The 19,349-nt window shown below is 41.9% G+C and overlaps 1 protein-coding gene across 1 annotated transcript; it reads right to left on the minus strand.

Moving 5' to 3' along the window:
* Positions 1–1,070: 1,070 nt before the first annotated feature.
* Positions 1,071–13,733, minus strand: KLHL31 (kelch like family member 31). Its single transcript, XM_006137739.5, has 3 exons — positions 13,540–13,733; positions 9,637–10,840; positions 1,071–3,111 (listed from the first exon to the last, which is right to left on the minus strand). The coding sequence occupies exons 2-3, from the start codon at positions 10,806–10,808 to the stop codon at positions 2,379–2,381; spliced, it is 1,905 nt and encodes a 634-aa protein (XP_006137801.1). The 5' UTR covers positions 10,809–10,840; positions 13,540–13,733; the 3' UTR covers positions 1,071–2,378.
* Between the last annotated feature and the right edge of the window lie 5,616 nt (positions 13,734–19,349).

Here is a 19,349-nt window from a genome sequence, read left to right on the forward strand (position 1 = left end):
CGCTCACAGAGTAATTTGAACTACTCACTTCCCAGTGCTTCCTGGGACTCTTAAGTCCTATGTAGTACAACCTCATTAATGAAGCCCACCTTGGACTAATTTTGAGACTTCCCTCTAGTGTGAACATGCTAGTTTAAATTTGTTAAATCAGGAGTTAAGTTGAATTTAGTAACTTCAAAATACTTTCCTAGTGTAGACATGGACAGAGTGTGTTCTTGTTTTGAGTGAATTCTTACCCAATAATTTTAGGTCATTTAATTGCTTATTCATCTTAGCTGAAGTGTGTATAAATCTTTATTAATAACAGGATGTCTAGATGTCAATAAGAGGCATATTTCAGAGGAAATTGGGTATGCATGTCTCATTGGCAATGAAAACTAACAGCAGTTGCATGTTTACTTGCCTATGCACAGTGATGCAACTAAGAAAGCAATTTGAGAGTAATTTGTAGAGAGTAAGGATGAAATTCTGGCCTTGCAGAAGCCTATGACAACACCTTCATTGACTTCCACAAGATTTCACCCTAAATCTTTGGCCAAACGCAGTAAAAAGTCACATTCCAAGAAGAGCTGTGTTCAAGACACCACAGACAGTGTTAGGAATGATCTAGTTATTACATAGCCCTCTCTTGAGTGAAGGGGACTGGATAAGATGACCTATTGAGGTCTTTTCCAGTTCTATATTTCTATGATATACAATGGTAAGGACAGGAAAAGCAGGATACTGTGCATGTGCCTGGTAATGGAGGCATCCAAACATCCCATCATTAATAGTCTGGATTCCATTTCAATCCAGAGTTTTACCTTAAAACTCACTGTTCCCCACCCAAATCTGTGCTTTGAGCCAAATCCTGTAACCTTCTTAGTCCTTATTTCTTAATCCAATGGAAATTTGTTGGACTGAGCAGAAAAGATGATTTTTGTATCCACTCTGCTTTTGACACCAGTCGCTCCAGCTGGCTCCAAGTAAGAGTTCTGTTTCCTTAGGTTCTTAATATGGAACCCTCCAGGCTAGGTTTCTTTTACAGCACAGAAGACAGTGAAACTTGGAGTATACAAATGTGTAGTGTGTTCTTCTGCTGGTGGAGATGTATAGAAGCAGGACTATTGATAGGCTTGCCCCTTCCATTCCTGCTGACCTTGTACCCTGCAGAGTCCCCACGGAGTGGTTTCCAGTGAGTATGTAACAGAAGTGGAATCTCCCCTTCTGAAGCTATAGACTTGCCTGTGTATGTGGAGGGGGACAGAGTAGCCTGGTGCCCTAAGCAAGGCCCTCAGGACTGGCCCATAATGGATATAAGCTTATGTATTTGTATAGTTTGGCTCTTGAAATCCCTGTCACAGACCTACCTATAAATAATTTAATGTCTGCATTGTAAATCAGAGAATCTAATTCAGGGACAGGCAATAAACAGCCCACGGGCCAGACTCGGTTTGTCAGGGTTAGCCCCTGGTTGGCCTCCAGATGCTTTATTTACCTGAGCATCTGCAAGTATGGCTGCTCGCAGCTCCCATTGACTGTGGATTGCTGTTTCCAGCCAATGGGAACTGTGGGAAGTGCCATGGACCAGGACATCACTTCCTGCAGCTCCCATTGGCTGGGAATAGCAGTCCACAGCCAATGGGTGCTGGAAGTGGCCGCACCTGCAGATGTGCAGGTAATAAAACATCTGGTGGCCCACTGAGGGATAAGACTGGCAAAATGCATACAGCCCACAGGCCGCTTAATGTCCATCCCTAATTTAGTGTCGGAAAGAGAGAGAGAGAGAGAGAGAGAGAGAGAGAGTGTTTTCAAGATTTGTTTATGGACATCACAGCTCAGAAGGGAAAAATGTATATTTCATATTTGATATGTGCAATAAATTGTCATTAAGTATCTTTTGCAATATATACAATCTATAAAATAGAACAAAACTGACCAAGTTTATGATGCTATGGCATATTACTAACTTGTGGAGATTTATTAATAATACTTGGCTCTTCCCTTGTGCCTTTTATCCCAAGGTCTTAAAGCATTTTAAAAACATTAATTGATTATTGTCCCTATTTTGCAGATGATGAAAGGAGGACGAGGAAGCGTTTTGCAAAAGGTAACACAGCAAGTCTGTGGCAAAGCTAGGAACAGGAATGAGTTCCTGTTCTAAATGTGGCATAACATTCTATTTCCACTAAGTAAATTCACTGTATCTTAAAGATGTTTTTTCATACCATGTCTTATAGAGATCATGAAAATTGGCCAGTTTTGTAAAATAAATTTTTTACAATTGTAATTTCTCCCCTCCCTCCCACATGAGAAGAGAAGGCTACTTAAAGGGTTAACCACATAGCTGTGTAAGTAAATATTTTATATTTATTCTTGTTATAACCTAATTATAATGTTTAAATACTGACTGGCACAGAAGATACTGAGCTAGCCCTGGATTCCCTTGTTTTGTTATTGGGCATGGCAATGGTACAACAAGATACTCCAACAGTGGCTTCAGGCAACTCATCTTCCTCAATCCATTCATTAAGATCTGGATTATAGCACTGAATGCACTTCTTATATTTCTTTTCTATTTCATTCCAGCCACCCACCAAGTAAATTTTCCCATTAAGAGTTGAAGCACCTGCAGTGCTCACTCCAGTCGGCAGGGGAGCAGCATAGCTCCACTGGCCAGCATGAGGATTGTAGCACTCAACAGGGAGGACATCAACCCTTTCACCCCGACCTCCCAGTTGGGACCCACCCATGATGTAGACCCTCTCACCAAGGGAAACAGCACAGTGCCATCCTCTTGGGGTGCTAAGGCTGGACTTGTCCTGCCAGCTGTCAATGGTAGGGTCATACATACACACAGAGCGGGAGTAAGCATTATTTATGTAACCTCCAGTGACCAGGATTCTACCATCAATGACTGCACTGGCATGACAGCACCTTGCCACCTCCAGTGGTGCCTTCATTTGCCACTGATTAACTGCAGGCACATAGCATTCAACTGAGGACAGACACCCTTCAGAATTGCGACCACCCACTGCAAAAAGGAGGCCATTGAATACACTCAGGCTAAAATGGGTGCGCTTCTGATTCATATTGGCCAGGTGAATCCATGTGTTGAAACGAGGATCATATCTGGAAGCATTAAGAAAAGAGAATAACTAATGCATTCAAAATACTCAAATATTTCCATGAGAAGGTCTACCCTTACAATGTCACATCTGCCGCTCTATATAGTTAAAATCGTGGGGCTTCTAAATCACTGGTCGATTTTTATTAGCTGACTATTACAGTTCATTTGAACTGAAAGATGTCGTTCTTGTTAGCTTTCAACAAAATAGGTTTCATTCTTTAGAAGGTAAGAAATGTGTCAAAAATAGTTTTGTCAAAAAAATCTAGCATAATTTGATCTAATTACCTTCAGTAATTTGAATTTAAAAAATCAACCTCTTAAGAACTTTGGAAAGTGATTAGTGTGTCTATAGTACAGCATCTATATTTTTAAAAGTTTTTTTTTTTTTTTACTATTTATGTTTACCTCAAATGTGTCTTGTAATACACATCTCAAAATTTTGCATGACTGGCCTTTAAAGGTGACATAAGGCTCCTTCATAATAAATACAATGATATATTTATTAAATTTGTTCACACACAATATATGTTGTACTGTACATAAGGTCGTTTAAGGTCATGTGGTCGTTTAAGGTCAGTATTGCCGCCACTGAAATCAGTTAGAATCTTGCCATACACGCCAGTGTAAGCAGTACTGTGCCTTTTGGCAGTAATAATTAAGAATTTATATGACACTTTGCGAGTATTTCTATCTTCAGAGTTCTATACAAGCATTTTAAACTGTATATTTGCTATGTCAGTAAAAAGATGCATTTCAAATATTTAGGGCCAACCTGGCAACTACTTGCTAAAGCAAAAAATCCTTACTCAAGAGAAAGTTTTATTAATTTCATTCTGACTGTTACTGCAAATTCTTATTGATACTATCAGGTCATTGTACAAACCAGTTTTTACAGTGCATTATATCAAAGATGCAGACGAGTATTTAAAAATTGTCAAGGATCTGATGAATACACGAAAACCCAAACATAGAAGCTCATAAACTAATTTTGATCTTCAAAAACAAAGAGGAGTCCTGTAGCACCTTGAAGAATAACAGATTTATTTGGGCATAAGAGTTCATAAGAGTGGGTAAAAACCACTTCAGTGCTTTCCTGCCACCCAGCAATAAAGGCAGCACAGAAGTAAGGATAGCAACACCATGATTCCCCTACAATAACCGTGTTATCCTCCTCTCACTCCCCTTTTGGGTTGGGACCGCAGTTTGTGAAACACTGGTCTCCCCTGTGAAATCTGTACAGAATAAAGTAAAAGTACACTACAGCTCAGCTTTTGTGGATGAAACCAAATTTCCCAGCCAGCAGCAGTGTAGAAGTAAGGATGATAATACAGGCAGTCCCCGAGTTACGTGGATCCGACTTATGTCGGATCCGCAGTTACGAATGGGGTTTTTCTCGCCCCGGAGGACGGGAGCGGCGGGACACCCAGATGCGCTGCGGTCCTGCCGCCCACGTCCTCCAGGGCGAGAAAAGCTGCTCTGCGTCTCCCTGGTCTGCTGGAGACCAGCAGACCAGGGAGATGCTGAGCAAAGCCGCAGAGCACGCGGGCAGCGGGACAGCAGACCAGGGAGATGGGGAGCAAAGCCTCGGAGGACACCGGCAGCGGGACAGCCACGGCGTGTCTGGGCTGTCCCGCTGCCCTCGTGCTCCGCAGCTTTGCTCCACGTCTCCCTGGTCTGCTGGTCTCCAGCAGACCAGGGAGATGCGGAGCAAAGCCGCAGAGGACCTGGGCGGCGGGACCACGGTGCATCTCAGTCCGCTGTCCGCATCTCCCTGGACTGCTGGGGGGGGAGCAGCTAGTGTGCCTCCCCCTCCAGCAGACCAGGCTTTTCTCCGGACGCCTGTGGTAAAGCAGCTGGGGCGCTGCCAGTTGGTCCCTCAGCGGCATTCTGGGCACTACTGGACCAACCTAGCAGCACCCAAGCTGCTCTGCCCCAGGCGTCCTGAAGTCAGCCGCTGCTGAAACTGACCAGTGCTGACTACAGGAAGCCCGAGGCAGAGTTGCTCTGCCCCGGGCTTCCTGGAATCAGCCGCTGATCAGTTTCAGCAGCAGCAGCTGACTTGGGGATGCCTGGGGTTCTTAAGTTGAATCTGTATGTAAGTCGGAACTGGCGTCCAGATTCAGCCAGTTGAAACTGATCAGTGGCTGAGTCCAGGAAGCCCGGGGCAGAGCAACTCTGCCTCGGGCTTCCTGTAGTCAGATGCTGGTCAGTTTCAGCAGTGGCTGAATCTGGACGCCAGTTTCGACTTACATACAGATTCAACTTAAGAACAAATCTACAGTCCCTATCTTGTACATAACATAAGGGGGAGGGATAGCTCAGTGGTTTGAGCATTGGCCTGCTAAACCCAGGGTTGAGAGTTCAATCCTTGCAGAGGCCATTTGGGGCAAAAATTTGTCAGGGATGGTACTTGGTCCTGCTGTGAAGGCAGCAGGCTGGACTCCATGTCCCTTCCAGCTCTAGGAGATAAGCAATCTCCATTATATTATTTTAACCCAGGGACTGCCTGTACCATATACATGCCATTCTTACTTGTGCACTGCTTAAAGTGACCAGGGCTATGTCTACAAAGCAACATTATTTCATAATAGCTAGCATTATTTGGAAACAACATAGTCCGTGTCTACGCAGCAGGCAGTTATTTTGACATAATGTCAAAATACTGTCAAGCTGGAGGATTTCTTACTCTGACTCCTGTAACTTTCATTATATGAAGAGTAAGGGAAGTTGGAGGAAGAGTGTTTTATTTTGAAATAAGTGCTGTGTGGTCATCACCAAAACTCAAAATAAGCTATTTCAAAATACGTTATGCAATTGACGTAGCTCAATTTGCATAGCTTATTTCAAGTTAAGTCCTGTTGTGTAGACGCGCACCAGATGTCCTGATTTTATAAAATAGTAGTAGAGATGTAGCCATGTTAGTCTGGTCTTGCTCAAACAAAAGACAAGACTATGCAGCAATTTAAAGACTAACTCCTAATATCATTATCTCACAGGGTATGCCTACACTACCACCCTAGTTCGAACTAGGGTGGTTAATGTAGGCAACCGGAGTTGCAAATGAAGCCCGGGATTTTAATTTCCCGGGCTTCATTTGCATCTCGCCGGGCGCCGCCATTTTTAAATGTCTGCTAGTGTGGACTCCGTGCCGCGCGGCTACGCGCGGCACGGACTAGGTAGTTCGGACTAGGCTTCCTAGTCCGAACTACCGTTACTCCTCGTGAAACGACATAGTCCGTGAAACGAGGAGTAACGGTAGTTCGGACTAGGAAGTCTAGTCCGAACTACCTAGTATGTGCCGCGCGTAGCCGCGCGGCACGGAGTCCACACTAGCAGACATTTAAAAATGGCGACGCCCGGCAAGATGCAAATGAAGCCCGGGAAATTCAAATCCCGGGCTTCATTTACAACTCCGCTTGCCTACATTACTACCCTAGTTTGAACTAGGGTGGTAGTGTAGACATACCCATAGACACTAACCCCCCCCCCCCAATCCTCCCTCTGTTCTAAAATCTGATTTGTCAATTTTATATGTGTTCACTTTTTCTGATGGTATCCCTTTGGTATATATGGTTGTGCCAATTTTCTTCCACAATTTGATCTGAGGAAGTGGGTCTGGCCCACAAAAGCTCATCACCTAATAAACCATCTTGTTAGTCTTTAAAGTGCTGCATAGTCCTGCTTTTTTGATTTTATAGAGACAGTCATGATATTTGGGTCTTTTACTTATATAGGCACCTCTAACCCCCAGCTCTGTCTTGTAGTGAAGTTGTTTTACCCACAAAAGTGTATACTCAAATAAATCTTTTAGTGTTTAAGGTGCCACAGGACTCCTCGTTGTTTTTGCAGATACAGACCAACACGGCTACTCATCTGTAACTTTGATCTGCAATGCAAGTCCTGTGCCTATCAATCATCATTGAACATGATCAAACACAGAAAGTATTTATAACTAGGATCCTACCAAATTCATGGTCATGAAAAATGCCTCTCAGACTGTGAAAGTTCGTTTCCCCCATGAAAACTGGTCTTTTGTGTGCTTTTACCTTATTCTGTACAGATTTCACATGGGAGACCAGCTTTTCACAAACTGGAGGCCCCAACCCATAAGGGAAGTGTAGGGGGATTACAAAGTTATTGTAGGGGAGTGATAGTATTGTTATCCTTACGTCTGCATTTCCTTCAGAGCTAGATAGCTGGAGAGCACAGGCTGCTGGCCAGATTACAAGCCCTAAAGGCAGTGACCTACCAACTGCAGCCCAGAAGTAATGATATACATGCCATTCTTACTTCTGTGCTGCTTAAGGTGAATAGATGTCTGCTTAAGGTGAACAGATGTCCTGATTTTATAGGGATAGCCCTGATATTTGGGGCTTTTTCTTATATAGGTACCTCTTATACACTCTTCTCCCCCTCCCTGTCCTGATTTTTCACATTTTCTATCTGGTCATCCTAGCACTGCTGCTGGCAGCAGTACTGCTTTCAGAGCTGGGCTTCCAGCCAACAGATGCCAGTCTTTGGCCACCCAGCTCTGCAGGAAGTATCACTGCCAGCAGCAGCACAGAAGTAAAGGTGGTAGTACCATTAACACCCCTTTCCCTTGCACACAATAGTCTTGAGAGTGCCCCACAACCCACTTTTGTTTCAGGATCCTTATTGTTACAATGCTGTGAAATTTCAGATTTAAATATCTGAAATCATGAAATTTAAAAATTGTAAAATCCTATGACTTAGAAATTGACCAAAATGGACTATAAATTTGATAGGGCCCTATGTATAACTCTAGGCTCATGATGTAGATGGAAAAAGCAGGGTATTTCAAGGGATGATAATCTGTTTTATACTTATGATATTATATTTAATTTTCCATGACAGGGGAAAACAAGGAAGAGCTTGAGCTTCACATTATGAAAAATCTCCAAATAACATTCCATGTATGATTGATTCTGCCTATTAATATGCATGATCTTTTAGGCATTTCCCTTTCACTGCTATTCAGTTTAAATAAGATTTACGTGAAATTAGAATCTTTGTTTCTTAACACCCCAGTTAGTCACACAGGGTAGCACCAACTGGAAGTTCAAAATTTTAAACATCACCACAACAATAATTTTTGAGGTCACAAATAGAAAACCAGGACTTCTCTGGAAGGATAAAAGGTGAAGCAGATAAATTCTTAGGCCTGCATGTTCCTGTCTTCAGAGGTGTACAGAGACCAGCAGATGGGCAGAGCTCACATAGAGAAGGAGATGGGGATAGCCTCTTGGAGGGGAAATGTAAATAATAAGAGTTAGCTCTTGTCTGATACTTTTCACCCTTATCTTTGAAAGCAATTATACAAGTGCAGAGAAGTGAAGAGACTTGCTCAAGGTCAATGGCAGAGCTAGGAATAGAACCCAGGTTGGGTCACACGGACTCCTGTGACTGTGGTGGTATTTCATCGCACTGTTTAATTTCCACCATGCAGTCCTCATAAAATACGTGTGGGCTGAGTTCTGCTGTGTAAAGGTCAGGCAGAGCCTATAATGAGGAGGAGGAGTTGGGAACATGCAACATTCTGCTCTAGCAAATTCACATAAATGATGACCCAAACAACAGAGGAAATTAGTGCTTATTTAGTTCTCTCTGTACACTCACTGATCACTCTCTTACCAGGGATTATTTAGGCATTAATGTGGGGGTGGGGACTGTCAGGACTGTCGTGGATAGCTGCAAAGTAACAAATGTGTGTGCTGGGAAGCTGCTCAAAGAGAAGACAGCCACACAAATTATGCTTAAAGTGTATTAGATATACACTGAGATCCATGAGTTTTTCCATTACCAGTCCATTTATAGGGCTATAATGTGCCATTAATTTTTAGGCAGAACACTTTTAATATCAGTAGAACATTCCTTTTCAAAATCATTTAACCCCAGGACTTTAGGTTGAACTCTGTATTCTACATTGCTGCCACATATGTAGTTCTAGGAAGACAATGCACTGGAATTGCACTTCTTTAGAAACTATGCTGTATTTTGTGTATTTGACACAGGTAGGAACAATATAGCATTTAAGAAATAAAGATACTGCTTCTAAACCTGTGCTGTGAAAAAAGTAAAATAAATGAAATATTGAACATAAAAAAGAAACAGAATTATTTCTTTAAAATGTTCTTCAAAGTTTTCCACACTCATCAATAGCTCTTGAACTTAAAGAATTCTTGCCTTATTTGTTCTGTCATAACATTAATGCTACTTACAATTTTCCTGTATTTTTATTTTTAAATAACCATCATTCATTTAATTTTGGCTTGAGGTAGACTTTCTGATTTGGAGGTGTTTTTCTTTATAAATTTGTGATTATGGATGGAAATTTTGCATGATGTTAGTCACACATTTGCAACAGTTAAAATTTTAAATAGCTCTAACATCCTTTTTCTTCTCTGCTAATAATCCTATTTGGTATTGCTAAATTTTGCACTCAAGCTTGGATTTGCTCCTGCACAATGAGGAAACTGCTTCTTCTTCCCTTATAAATAATCATTTACCTGCAAAAATTGCTGACAGCATGCTTGGCCTGGTTCCTGGCATCATTCTGGTCTTCACCACCAGCAACATAGAGAAATCCATCCATTACAGTCACACATTGATTAAAACTTTTAGCAGGCATTTCAGTAAGCTTCTTCCATCCATTTTCGGGATCTCTGTATAAGATGTCTCTGCTAAGGGACTTTTCTGTTAATGCTGGGCGGCCCCCAACAGTGACTAGGACTCTGAAACCTCCTCGAATCCTTGTTCTTCTAGACTGCAGTGTATTCTGATTAAATGGAAGCAAGTGGTAGTTCATGGCATCTACCAGAAGTCGATGGCAGTCTGCATCTTGCATCATTCTTGGTATACTTTGAACATAATTGACTAGATCTTGAGCAGAGATGGTACCAAAACGAATATTGCCCAAGAGATCTGCAGCATACTTTGCTCTTTTTTGGTCAAATTCCAGCCATTTTATTGCAATCTGGAACGCAACAATTTCAGAAGGCAACTGCAAATCGTCATCTGCAAGGAGTTCATTGATCTGATCAAAAGTAAGTTTTAAGAACTGATCTGTTTCGGAAAACTCAATGAAGTTGTCTCTAATAAATTTCTGTGCTGCTTCCTTGGTATTTTTTAGTCCATAGGTCTCTGCAATATTGGCAATATACATGCAGTTCTCAACACTGATTTCTTGCATCAAAAACTCAGAGCACATCTTTACAAGGGTGTGAACCTGAAGATAGACTGCTGTGGAAATGATACTGCCTATTGTGTAGAGAGAGAGAGTGAGTTTTCCAGTATAAGCATAGGTGATAACAGTGGCTAGGCCCAATGGGGATACATCATTGAGATCCACTCTTTGAGTAGATGGATCTTTTTTTAAGATGTTATGAAAGTAGTTGCTGCATGAAGCCATTACCACCTTGTGAACACTGAACGATTTGGTTTTGGTACCAATCATCAAGTCACAAAGAAAATTTTCCTGCCTCATTCTGCTTAGCCCTTCCAAGAGATTTGGGCTATATGAAGAATCAGACACCTCAGCTGAGATGCAGCTGAAACCATTCCCTCCGTCTAAGATGCCATTCAAGCCATTTAGTTTACTTAGTGGACCATCCTCCACAATTATAGTCATCTCATTGATATCGCCTTTGTTCTTTTTGACATTCTTCTTTTTAGGCGCCATGACTGCAATGGAGTATCACAGCCAAGTGCTCACTAAAAAATACAATGGTAAAGTTTAGCATTACATTTCAGTGATAAATATTTAACATCCCACTGATAATGGAAGCCTCTTTAAGAACAGAACACAACGTAACATATCTTACTACGGCTTGGAGACTTAAAATTGTGTGTTTTATTAGTCTGCATTGGAGTGTGGTTGCTAATAATGAATCTGAATATGATTCTTCTGGAATTATAGTTATATATCAAGAAGGCATTTAAAATTAACTGTTGTTCATAACAAGATCACAAAAATCAAATTTCTCCAATAATGTGCTTAGGAGGTATATTCAGTGGCATTGTAAGAGTTCCCTAAATCCAAATTTAGAATAGTTTCTATTTCTCAGAACTAAAATGAGTTTGTCTAAGTATAAACTTTAAAAAAATAGAATAATATTTTAAAGACAGGACCCAGAGCTATAATATATTTAGGAAAAAAACACAGTTCGGATTCTATTATTGCTTTCAGAAGTGCTATTCCCAATTTAGGAGTGATGTGAGTTCAGACTGACACACAGAAATTAAAAATGGGAAAAGTTTTCCACAAATAAAGAGTATGAAATTTATTGGTGGAAATTGTATTTTAGGCATGGTTTTCTGTATTTTTAAACTGAGGATTTGAACCTAAGTGCTTCCAGGACTAGGACTCTAGATTTATTAGGCTTGTGGAATACTATTTTCATGTCATTTTCACAAATACCCCACTACATATAATTTATTTTGAAAGCTTTCCTAACTCTATATTATATTGTCCATAATTTGAAATTACGGTGCTTATAATTTCAGCATCAATTATTGAGGATTTTCTGAAAAAAGCCTAACATTGTTTTGTAAAAGAACATGTGCAAATTGATACAGATTTAGCAACAGGTATTATTAGTTTTAAGAAGCCATTTCTCAGTGTAAAGATAATTCTTCACTTTCACATAATGGTAGATTGTTTAAATTATGCATATAAACTTTGGCTAAATTCCTGCTCTCATTAGAGTCAGTGCTCAAACTCTGGCAGAATTCAGTGGGAGAAGGCCCTGTGTGTCCTTCAGAGGAGTTATTTCAGTTACAAAATATATGCAAATAGACATTATTAAAGAAAGGTTGTGGTCTTGATTAATAGAACGGAAGAGCCAGTGACTCTAAACAAATACAGCAGTGGTCCCCAACCTTCAGAGGCTCCCGGGCGTCCGGGAGGTGGGGCCACTCACGCGCCGGGCACCCAGGAGGTGGGGGCCACTCACACGCCTGGGGCCGGCACCGGCGCCGCTCGAGCACCGCGCGCCCAAGCGCCTGCATGTGCCCCGGGGCTGGGGCCGCCCGAGCGCAGCGCACCCAGCACTGGTGCGTGTTGCGCACCTGGGGATGGCGCCTCCCGTGCGCCAGGGGCGGGGCTGGCCCAGGTTGTCGGCGGGCGCCCACGAATGCCCCAGCGGGCGCCATGGCGCCCGCGGGCACCGCGTTGGGGACCACTGAAATACAGCATTATACCTAAGTTACATTATTTTCTTGCATTTTTACACAATTTCCTCAAATTCTGATCCTAACCCCACAGGCAAGGACAGAACATGGAGGAATGCTATGTAATGATAAAATAAGAAATGACATTATTTACTAGATTTTTTTAAAATAACTAAACCTCTCCAATAATATTTCTTTGTAAAATATCATTGTATCCAACTCCCCTAAAGTGTGCAGTTTATAATAAGTCAGCATTTTAATTATAGAAATCAATGGTTAGTTCTGCTACGAACTAGCCTTATTTCCCCCTGCTGTGTGATGATCGTGTGCAGTGCGAGAGAGGCCCATGTGTGCTGAAAACATCAGTGTCTCGGTGTCATTGCATGCCAGAATGAGCTGAGATTCCAAAATGTCTCCTTGCCAAAGAGGGGGGTCAGCTGCTCCCCTTCTCCCTGCCCACCCGGCTGCATTCCAAGAGCTGCATCTGTTGAAACCTATCAGAGACAGTTCTAGGAATAGTAACACTCACACAGCAGCTTGCCATTTTAAGACAGGTTCAATTTAAGGTGTATTTGCCATTTTGGACACACTTTATTGTTTCAAATGACAGTTTGCAACCTATTTAAATACAGAGAATACTCTCTATATTTCATTCTTTCATACTGAAAAAGATACCAAACTTTGGATATGTTTACATACTCTATTCACAAACTTTATAGATGGTTAGACAATATTATCTTGGCTACCATAACTGTTGCTTTAAACAGTTTCAGAGATACTTAAACTTCATAAACTTTAACACATGTGCCATTTGGTTTATGAAAACAATTGAAAATAATTTTAGATCCAATAATTTTAAATATCGCTTGTTATTAAAATAATTCTCCAATTTTCCTTGCCATATACTTTTCTATCAATAGAAATGTAATGAGTTAGTTTATTTCATAAGCAGCTACTGAGTTAAGTTACAGCTAATGTAAAAGCAAAGAAACATATCAACCAATATACCATGAAAATATCCTAATTTTATTTATAAGTTTTGCAAGCCTCAGATGCTTTGCTTTCTACAGCATTTTGCCTTTCCATAGACAGAAGAGGTCACATTGAGTTTAGCTGAGGAATAATTCACGCCAAAGGACAGTCCAGGTCCAAATGGACAAATGTTCTAGATACAGAAAAAAACCCTATCTTAGAAACACTATGAATATGACCAGCATGTACAGCAGCAGGAGCAACCTTACCTTCCTCAGCAATGTGCTGTCTACAGCTGTCCAACCAGGTGTCAGTAGGAATGTTGGTTCCTAGGAAGAATGAGGAGAGAGAGAATGAGAAAGAGAGAGTGAGAGAGAGAGATCAGAGGCCTCCTGACAAGTCCCAGCAATTGTGAGGTTTCCAGCGTGACCCTTTGCTGTCACAGTGAATAAAAGAGGCTGGTATCTGAGCTCTGAGGCCCTTTAAAGTGACCCCTCCTTCTCCTCCTCCTCCTCCCCTCTCTCTCTCTTTCTCTGCCATCTAAGGGGGTTAGGTTTCCTTTGCTTGCCTGACTTTTAAAATTAAGGGAACAAACTTGTCTCTTAAATGTAAACACAGATGTGCAAGGGAAATATTGGGCAAGCTCCTGGAAAGGGCTTTCTCATCCATCCAGCCTCATGCTAGCCTCTCTGAGAGAAACTGTTTATAACTGTATTATTTGTCCCAGATGAACAAAATACAGCCTGATTCAGCCTCTCTCCACCATCCACAGTGTATGTTTCTTTCTGCCACTAAGAATTTAAGTAAATACAGGTCATCGTCATCACAATAGTGTTGTGGACTCCCATAACATAACTGTATTGACATTCCAAAAATATATAAATAACCTTCTCCCCACAAGACAAGGGATCCTGGTGGGGGAACTAGTAATGGGATAATGAGCCCTTCACTGATTAATGGTTCAAACATAGATCATGATTCTGTCACTGAGTTTTACTCAGAACATGAAGATTTCTTTGCAAACCTCACAGTGGAACATATCTCTTCCTCATGGCAGTGGTGACCAAGAACAATTACTATAAGTGACTTGTGTAAATTGAGTTCCGTTCCTAGAGAACAGCTCCACATCTCAAAAACAAATGTCACCAGCTAACATTTTTCAGATAATGAATGGACACAGAATTCTTGCACTTCCACAAGAAGTATCTCCAGAGCAGGGTTCATACAGTTGAGAAGGGAGTTGTTCAGGGGAGCTTGCAATGCCACTCTTGGTCTTATTTCTGTATTGAGCCTCCTGAGGTACATCAACACTCATCAGCAATAGCCTTACTATAATCCCAATCTGTCCAAAATGGGAGACATCCAAACATAATACTGGTTTAGGTACATGGTACTCTTTCCTGAGTTCTTACTGAACCAAATCCCTGTCTTAATATTTATTTAAAGCATGAAAGATATAAGTATAGCAATTTGCATTATAATTAAATTAACCTTTTAAAAAATCCACTGCATACAATGAACTCAAGCATTTTTTGTGAAGAGTCACTCATCTTCACAGATTTAAGGGACAGCTTGACTCCATTCAACTCAGTGGCAAAGACCCCATCAAGAGGAAAGCTAATACTTAGGGAACTACCTACGACTCAGTTCATTGCTCTACCAAAGGCTTCCCATGTGACAATGGGCAAGCCATTGAATCTCTCTGTGCCTGACTTCCCCACTTCCACTTTACCTGAGTGTTGTGAAGTTAAATCCATTAGAGACTGGGAGGTGTTCAGATTCTACAATCATAGACGCATAGAATCCTAGAACTGGAAGGGACCTTAAGGGATCATCGAGTCCAGTCCCCTGCCCAAGGACAGGGAAGACCAAGCATCACTAGACCATCCTTGGTAGATGTCTATCTAACCTGCTTTTAAATATCTTCAGAGATGGAGATTCCACAATCTTCCTAGGCAATTTATTCCAGTGGTTAACCACCCTGAGGCTGTGTCTACATCAGCGCAATCTTGCGCAAAAGCAGCTGCTTTTGCGCAAAACTTGCTGCCTGTCTACACTGGCCGCGGGTTCTTGTGCAAGTACACTGACATTCTAATGTATGAAATCAGTGCTTTCTTGCACAAGAACTCTGATGCTCCCGCTTAGGAATAAGCCCTCTTGTGCAACTGTTCTTGCGCAAAGGGCCAGTGTAGACAGGCAACATGAATTTCTTAAGCAAGAAAGCCCTAAGGTTAAAACGGCCATCAGAGCTTTTTTGTGCAAGAGAACTTCCACACTGGTATGGATGCTCTTGTGCAAAAGCACATCTCTTGTGCAAATGCACATGCCAGTGTAGACACTCTCTTCTGGAAGAGTTTTTGTACAAGAACTCTTCCGCAAAAGAGTTCTTGCGCAAGATCATGCCAGTGTAGATGTAGCCTGACAGTTAGGAAGTTTTTACTAATGTCCAACCTAAACCTCCGGGCTGTGTCAACACTGGCATGAAATTCCGGAACTGCTTAAAACGGAATACTATTCCGTTTTCAGTTTTTCCGGAAAAGAAGCATCTACATTGGCAGGCTGCTTTTCCGAAAAAGCCCTTTTTCCGGAAAAGCGTCTGTGGCCAATGTAGACACGCTTTTCCGGAAAAGACTACTGGGCTGTCTACACTGGCCCTTTCCCGGAACAGTGTTCCGGAATAAGGACTTATGCCCGAGCAGGAGCAGAATAGTTTTTCTGGAATAGCGGCTAATTTTGTACAGTAGAGCATCGTTGCTTTTCCGGAAATTCAAGGGGCCAGTGTAGACAGCTTGCAGCTTACTCCGGAAAAGCGGCTGATTTTCCAGAATAAGTGGCCCAGTGTAGACACAGCCCCCTTGTTGCAGTTTAAGACCATTGCTTCTTGTCCTATCCTTAGAGGCCAAGGAGAACAGTTTTTCTCCCTTCTCCTTGTGACACCTTTTTTAGATACTTGAAAACTGCTATCATGTCCCTTCTCAGTCTTTTCTTTTCCAAACTAAACAAGCCCAATTCTTTCAGTCTTCCCTCATAACTCATGTTTGCTAGACCTTTAATCATTCTTGTTGCTCTTCTCTGGACCTTCTCTAATTTCTCCACATCTTGGCATCATCTGCAAACTCAATAAACAATGATGAGAGCCATATAATTATCACAGATAGAATGGGAGTCAGGATTTGACCTTCTGTCCTGTTGCTGTGTTACCATCGAGGGGTAAAATGCCAAAGTATAAGAGAAGATTGTTGTACTCTAGCATCAGTAAATGCATAGAGAAGGCTTCCAATGCCAAGACTGGCCCAATCCATTATCTATAGCACCTCTTCTGAGAGAAACTCCTCATCCATTTATGTGACCTTGGCATGGATGTATTGGTGGACTTCACCATTTTACTCTTCCCACCCAAAGGAGAGAAGCTTTCTAAGACATTTGGGCACAAGGTATAGCTTACCCCCACCCATTTCACCTACTCAAACCCTAGTTACAGTTGCTTGTTAAACAATGCACCGCTTACTTAAGAAAAATAGGTACCACAAAGTAAAGCATTTACTCTTCCTAATACATAGATTCATATGCATTTCCATCAATATGTCAAGTCACTACAGTTTTCTGAAAATTCTCACTAAGTGAGTGAAACCTATTGAGTGGACCAGATTCTCATCTGTATTTGGAGTATTTGAAGGAGTGGGATGGGTAGAAAGGTGCCTTTTGTAACCAACTATTCCTGGCTTGTCCATCCACCAGGCTGTAGACTAGTAAATAGTAACTGCCAATGGCCTTCTGCAGTTGGATATCACTGGGGCATAAGGGACTTCCAGCCACATCATTTCCCCGGGATCGTTCCATGCTATGCCACACAGTAGAACTAACGAAAACAATTCTGTGTCACACCATCTGAGGATTCCAATAGGCAGAGAGGATTTTCCAGTGGCACTTAAAACAATCTTAATGTTGGACAGGATCTGGCTTGTTATATAAAAAAATGTAAAAAAAAATAAAAAACAAATGTTAACAGAACCACCACGGACATATGTCTAAAATGCATATGTCTAAAATGGTGTACTACTGTATTCCTGCAACTCTTGTCTTACTCCCCATCCCTATACCTACTGTGTGTCACCTTCATCTCTCATGTTTAATGATTGCAAGGTCTTCCCAAGTAGGAATCATGTCCTTTTAAATCACTTGGAAAGCACTCATGTTTGCTGAAGAATAATATTTTGAGGATATATCTGGACTTGTCCTTTCTAGCACCCTCTACTGGAGTATTTATATAGCCCTCGTGGAATTTTGTCTTCACTACATTTCTGGGACATAGGGAACCTTAACCCCAGTTCAGTAAAGGGGAACTGAGGTATAGTGTAGCTTAAGTAAGATCACACAGAAAGTATATGGCTGAATCAAAAAATGAATGCTACTCTTGAGTGCCCAGTGTTCTACCCACGAAGTCACCTTTCCGCCATGCTGCACATGGTAGGAGTACATTAATTATCAATTGCACCCAGAGCTTAATTTGTGCTGGGGCTGAGTCCTGAGATTGCAAGACTTGGTAGTTCATAGTCCCACCTCCTCTGAGTTTACTATCTCAGTGATGAATGTAAACCAAACCAACCAACCAACCAACCAACCAAACCACCACCAACAAAAACCCACATAGCTTGAGCCCTAGCATATAACTGCTTGGCCTTGGCACATCTTTAATTACAGATTAAACACTGATGGCACCTACCCAAATAAATCTTTGTGAAATCATGGTTTCTTCAAAGCTTCCTGGGGTTTCAATGGTTAGTACAGTGTTTCCCAATTTTATTTGGCCACAGAACCCTTTAAAACTCAACAGAATTTTGCGGAACCCCTAATAACAGTCTTATATATGGAGTGTTTGAAGTATTCACTTTTTTCTTTAAAGTTCCTTCCTTTAGCCAATGATCCATGGGGAATTTTGGTATCAACAATTTAAACTCTATGTGTAGATACTATTAATATGTCATATTATTATTATTGACCAAAGTATTATTGTTATGTATTGTAGATATGCATATTAATCTATCATAGTCAATTTATATTTTTTAAAACAAGAATTTTAAAAAAATTTAAAAACAAGAAATCACACGACTATACTGAAGTAAAGTATTCACGAGAACACTGCCTGTGTATTCCCATACAAGCAACTGGTTTGACAGCTGAAGCTTCGATTTTGTCTAATGCGGTGCTAGTATATTCGTATTCAGTCACCCATGTGATCCACGCTCCTTGAGAGTGAATATGGGGATTTACAGTGGTATATAACAGGCGATTGCACCACTGACTGACTGTGCGCGCAGTGCTGAGTAGTGACATCGTCCCCACTCTCTGCCTAAGCTGGCATTACACAGGGACGCTTATCATGGCAAACAAATGAAAATTGTTTTCAATAAAATTCATAAATGCTTAAATATTTTTTTATCATAAAATGTTATTGTACAGGCAGTCCCCGGGTTACGTACAAGACAGGGACTGTAGGTTTGTTCTTAAGTTGAATCTGTATGTAAGTCGGAACTGGCATCCAGATTCAGCTGCTGAATCTGGACACCAGTTCTGACTTACATACAGATTCAACTTAACAACCTCAGGCGTCCCCAAGTCAGCTGCTGCTGAAACTGATCAGCAGCTGATTCCAGGAAGCCTGGGGCAGAGCAACTCTGCCTTGGGCTTCCTGTAGTCAGCCGCTGGTCAGTTTCAGCAGCGGCTAACTTGGGGACGCCTGGGGTAGAGCAGCTCGGGTGCTGCTGGGTTGGTCCAGTAGCGCGGCCGCTCCTCGGCGCTACTGGACCAACCCAGCAGCACCCCAGCTGCTCTGCCCCAGGCGTCCTGATTCAGCCACTGCTGAAACTGATCAGCAGCGGCTGAATCAGCACTCCTGGGGCTGAGCAGCTGGGGTGCTGCCGGGTTGGTCCAGTAGCGCCAAGGAGCGGTGCTGCGGGACCAACCGGCAGCGCCCCACCTGCTCTACCACAGGCTCCGGGCTTTGCTCCACATCTCCCTGGTCTGCTGGGGGGGGCAGCTGATCTGGAAGCGGCCGCGGGTTCGGCCCCAGGTCCTCCGC

The sequence above is a fragment of the Pelodiscus sinensis genome, chromosome 3 (assembly GCF_052426305.1).
Source record: "Pelodiscus sinensis isolate ZL-2025 chromosome 3, ASM5242630v1, whole genome shotgun sequence".
Lineage (NCBI taxonomy): Eukaryota > Metazoa > Chordata > Testudines > Trionychidae > Pelodiscus > Pelodiscus sinensis.

What these genes read in the sequence shown, in the direction of transcription:
- KLHL31 (XM_006137739.5), bottom strand. Translation starts at nt 10,808, where the DNA reads ATGGCGCCTAAAAAGAAGAATGTCAAAAAGAACAAAGGCGATATCAAT. An exon ending in GCTGTCAGCAATTTTTGCAG is followed by an intron (nt 3,112 to 9,636) that starts GTAAATGATTAT and finishes TAATGCTTCCAG; the next exon opens with ATATGATCCTCGTTTCAACA.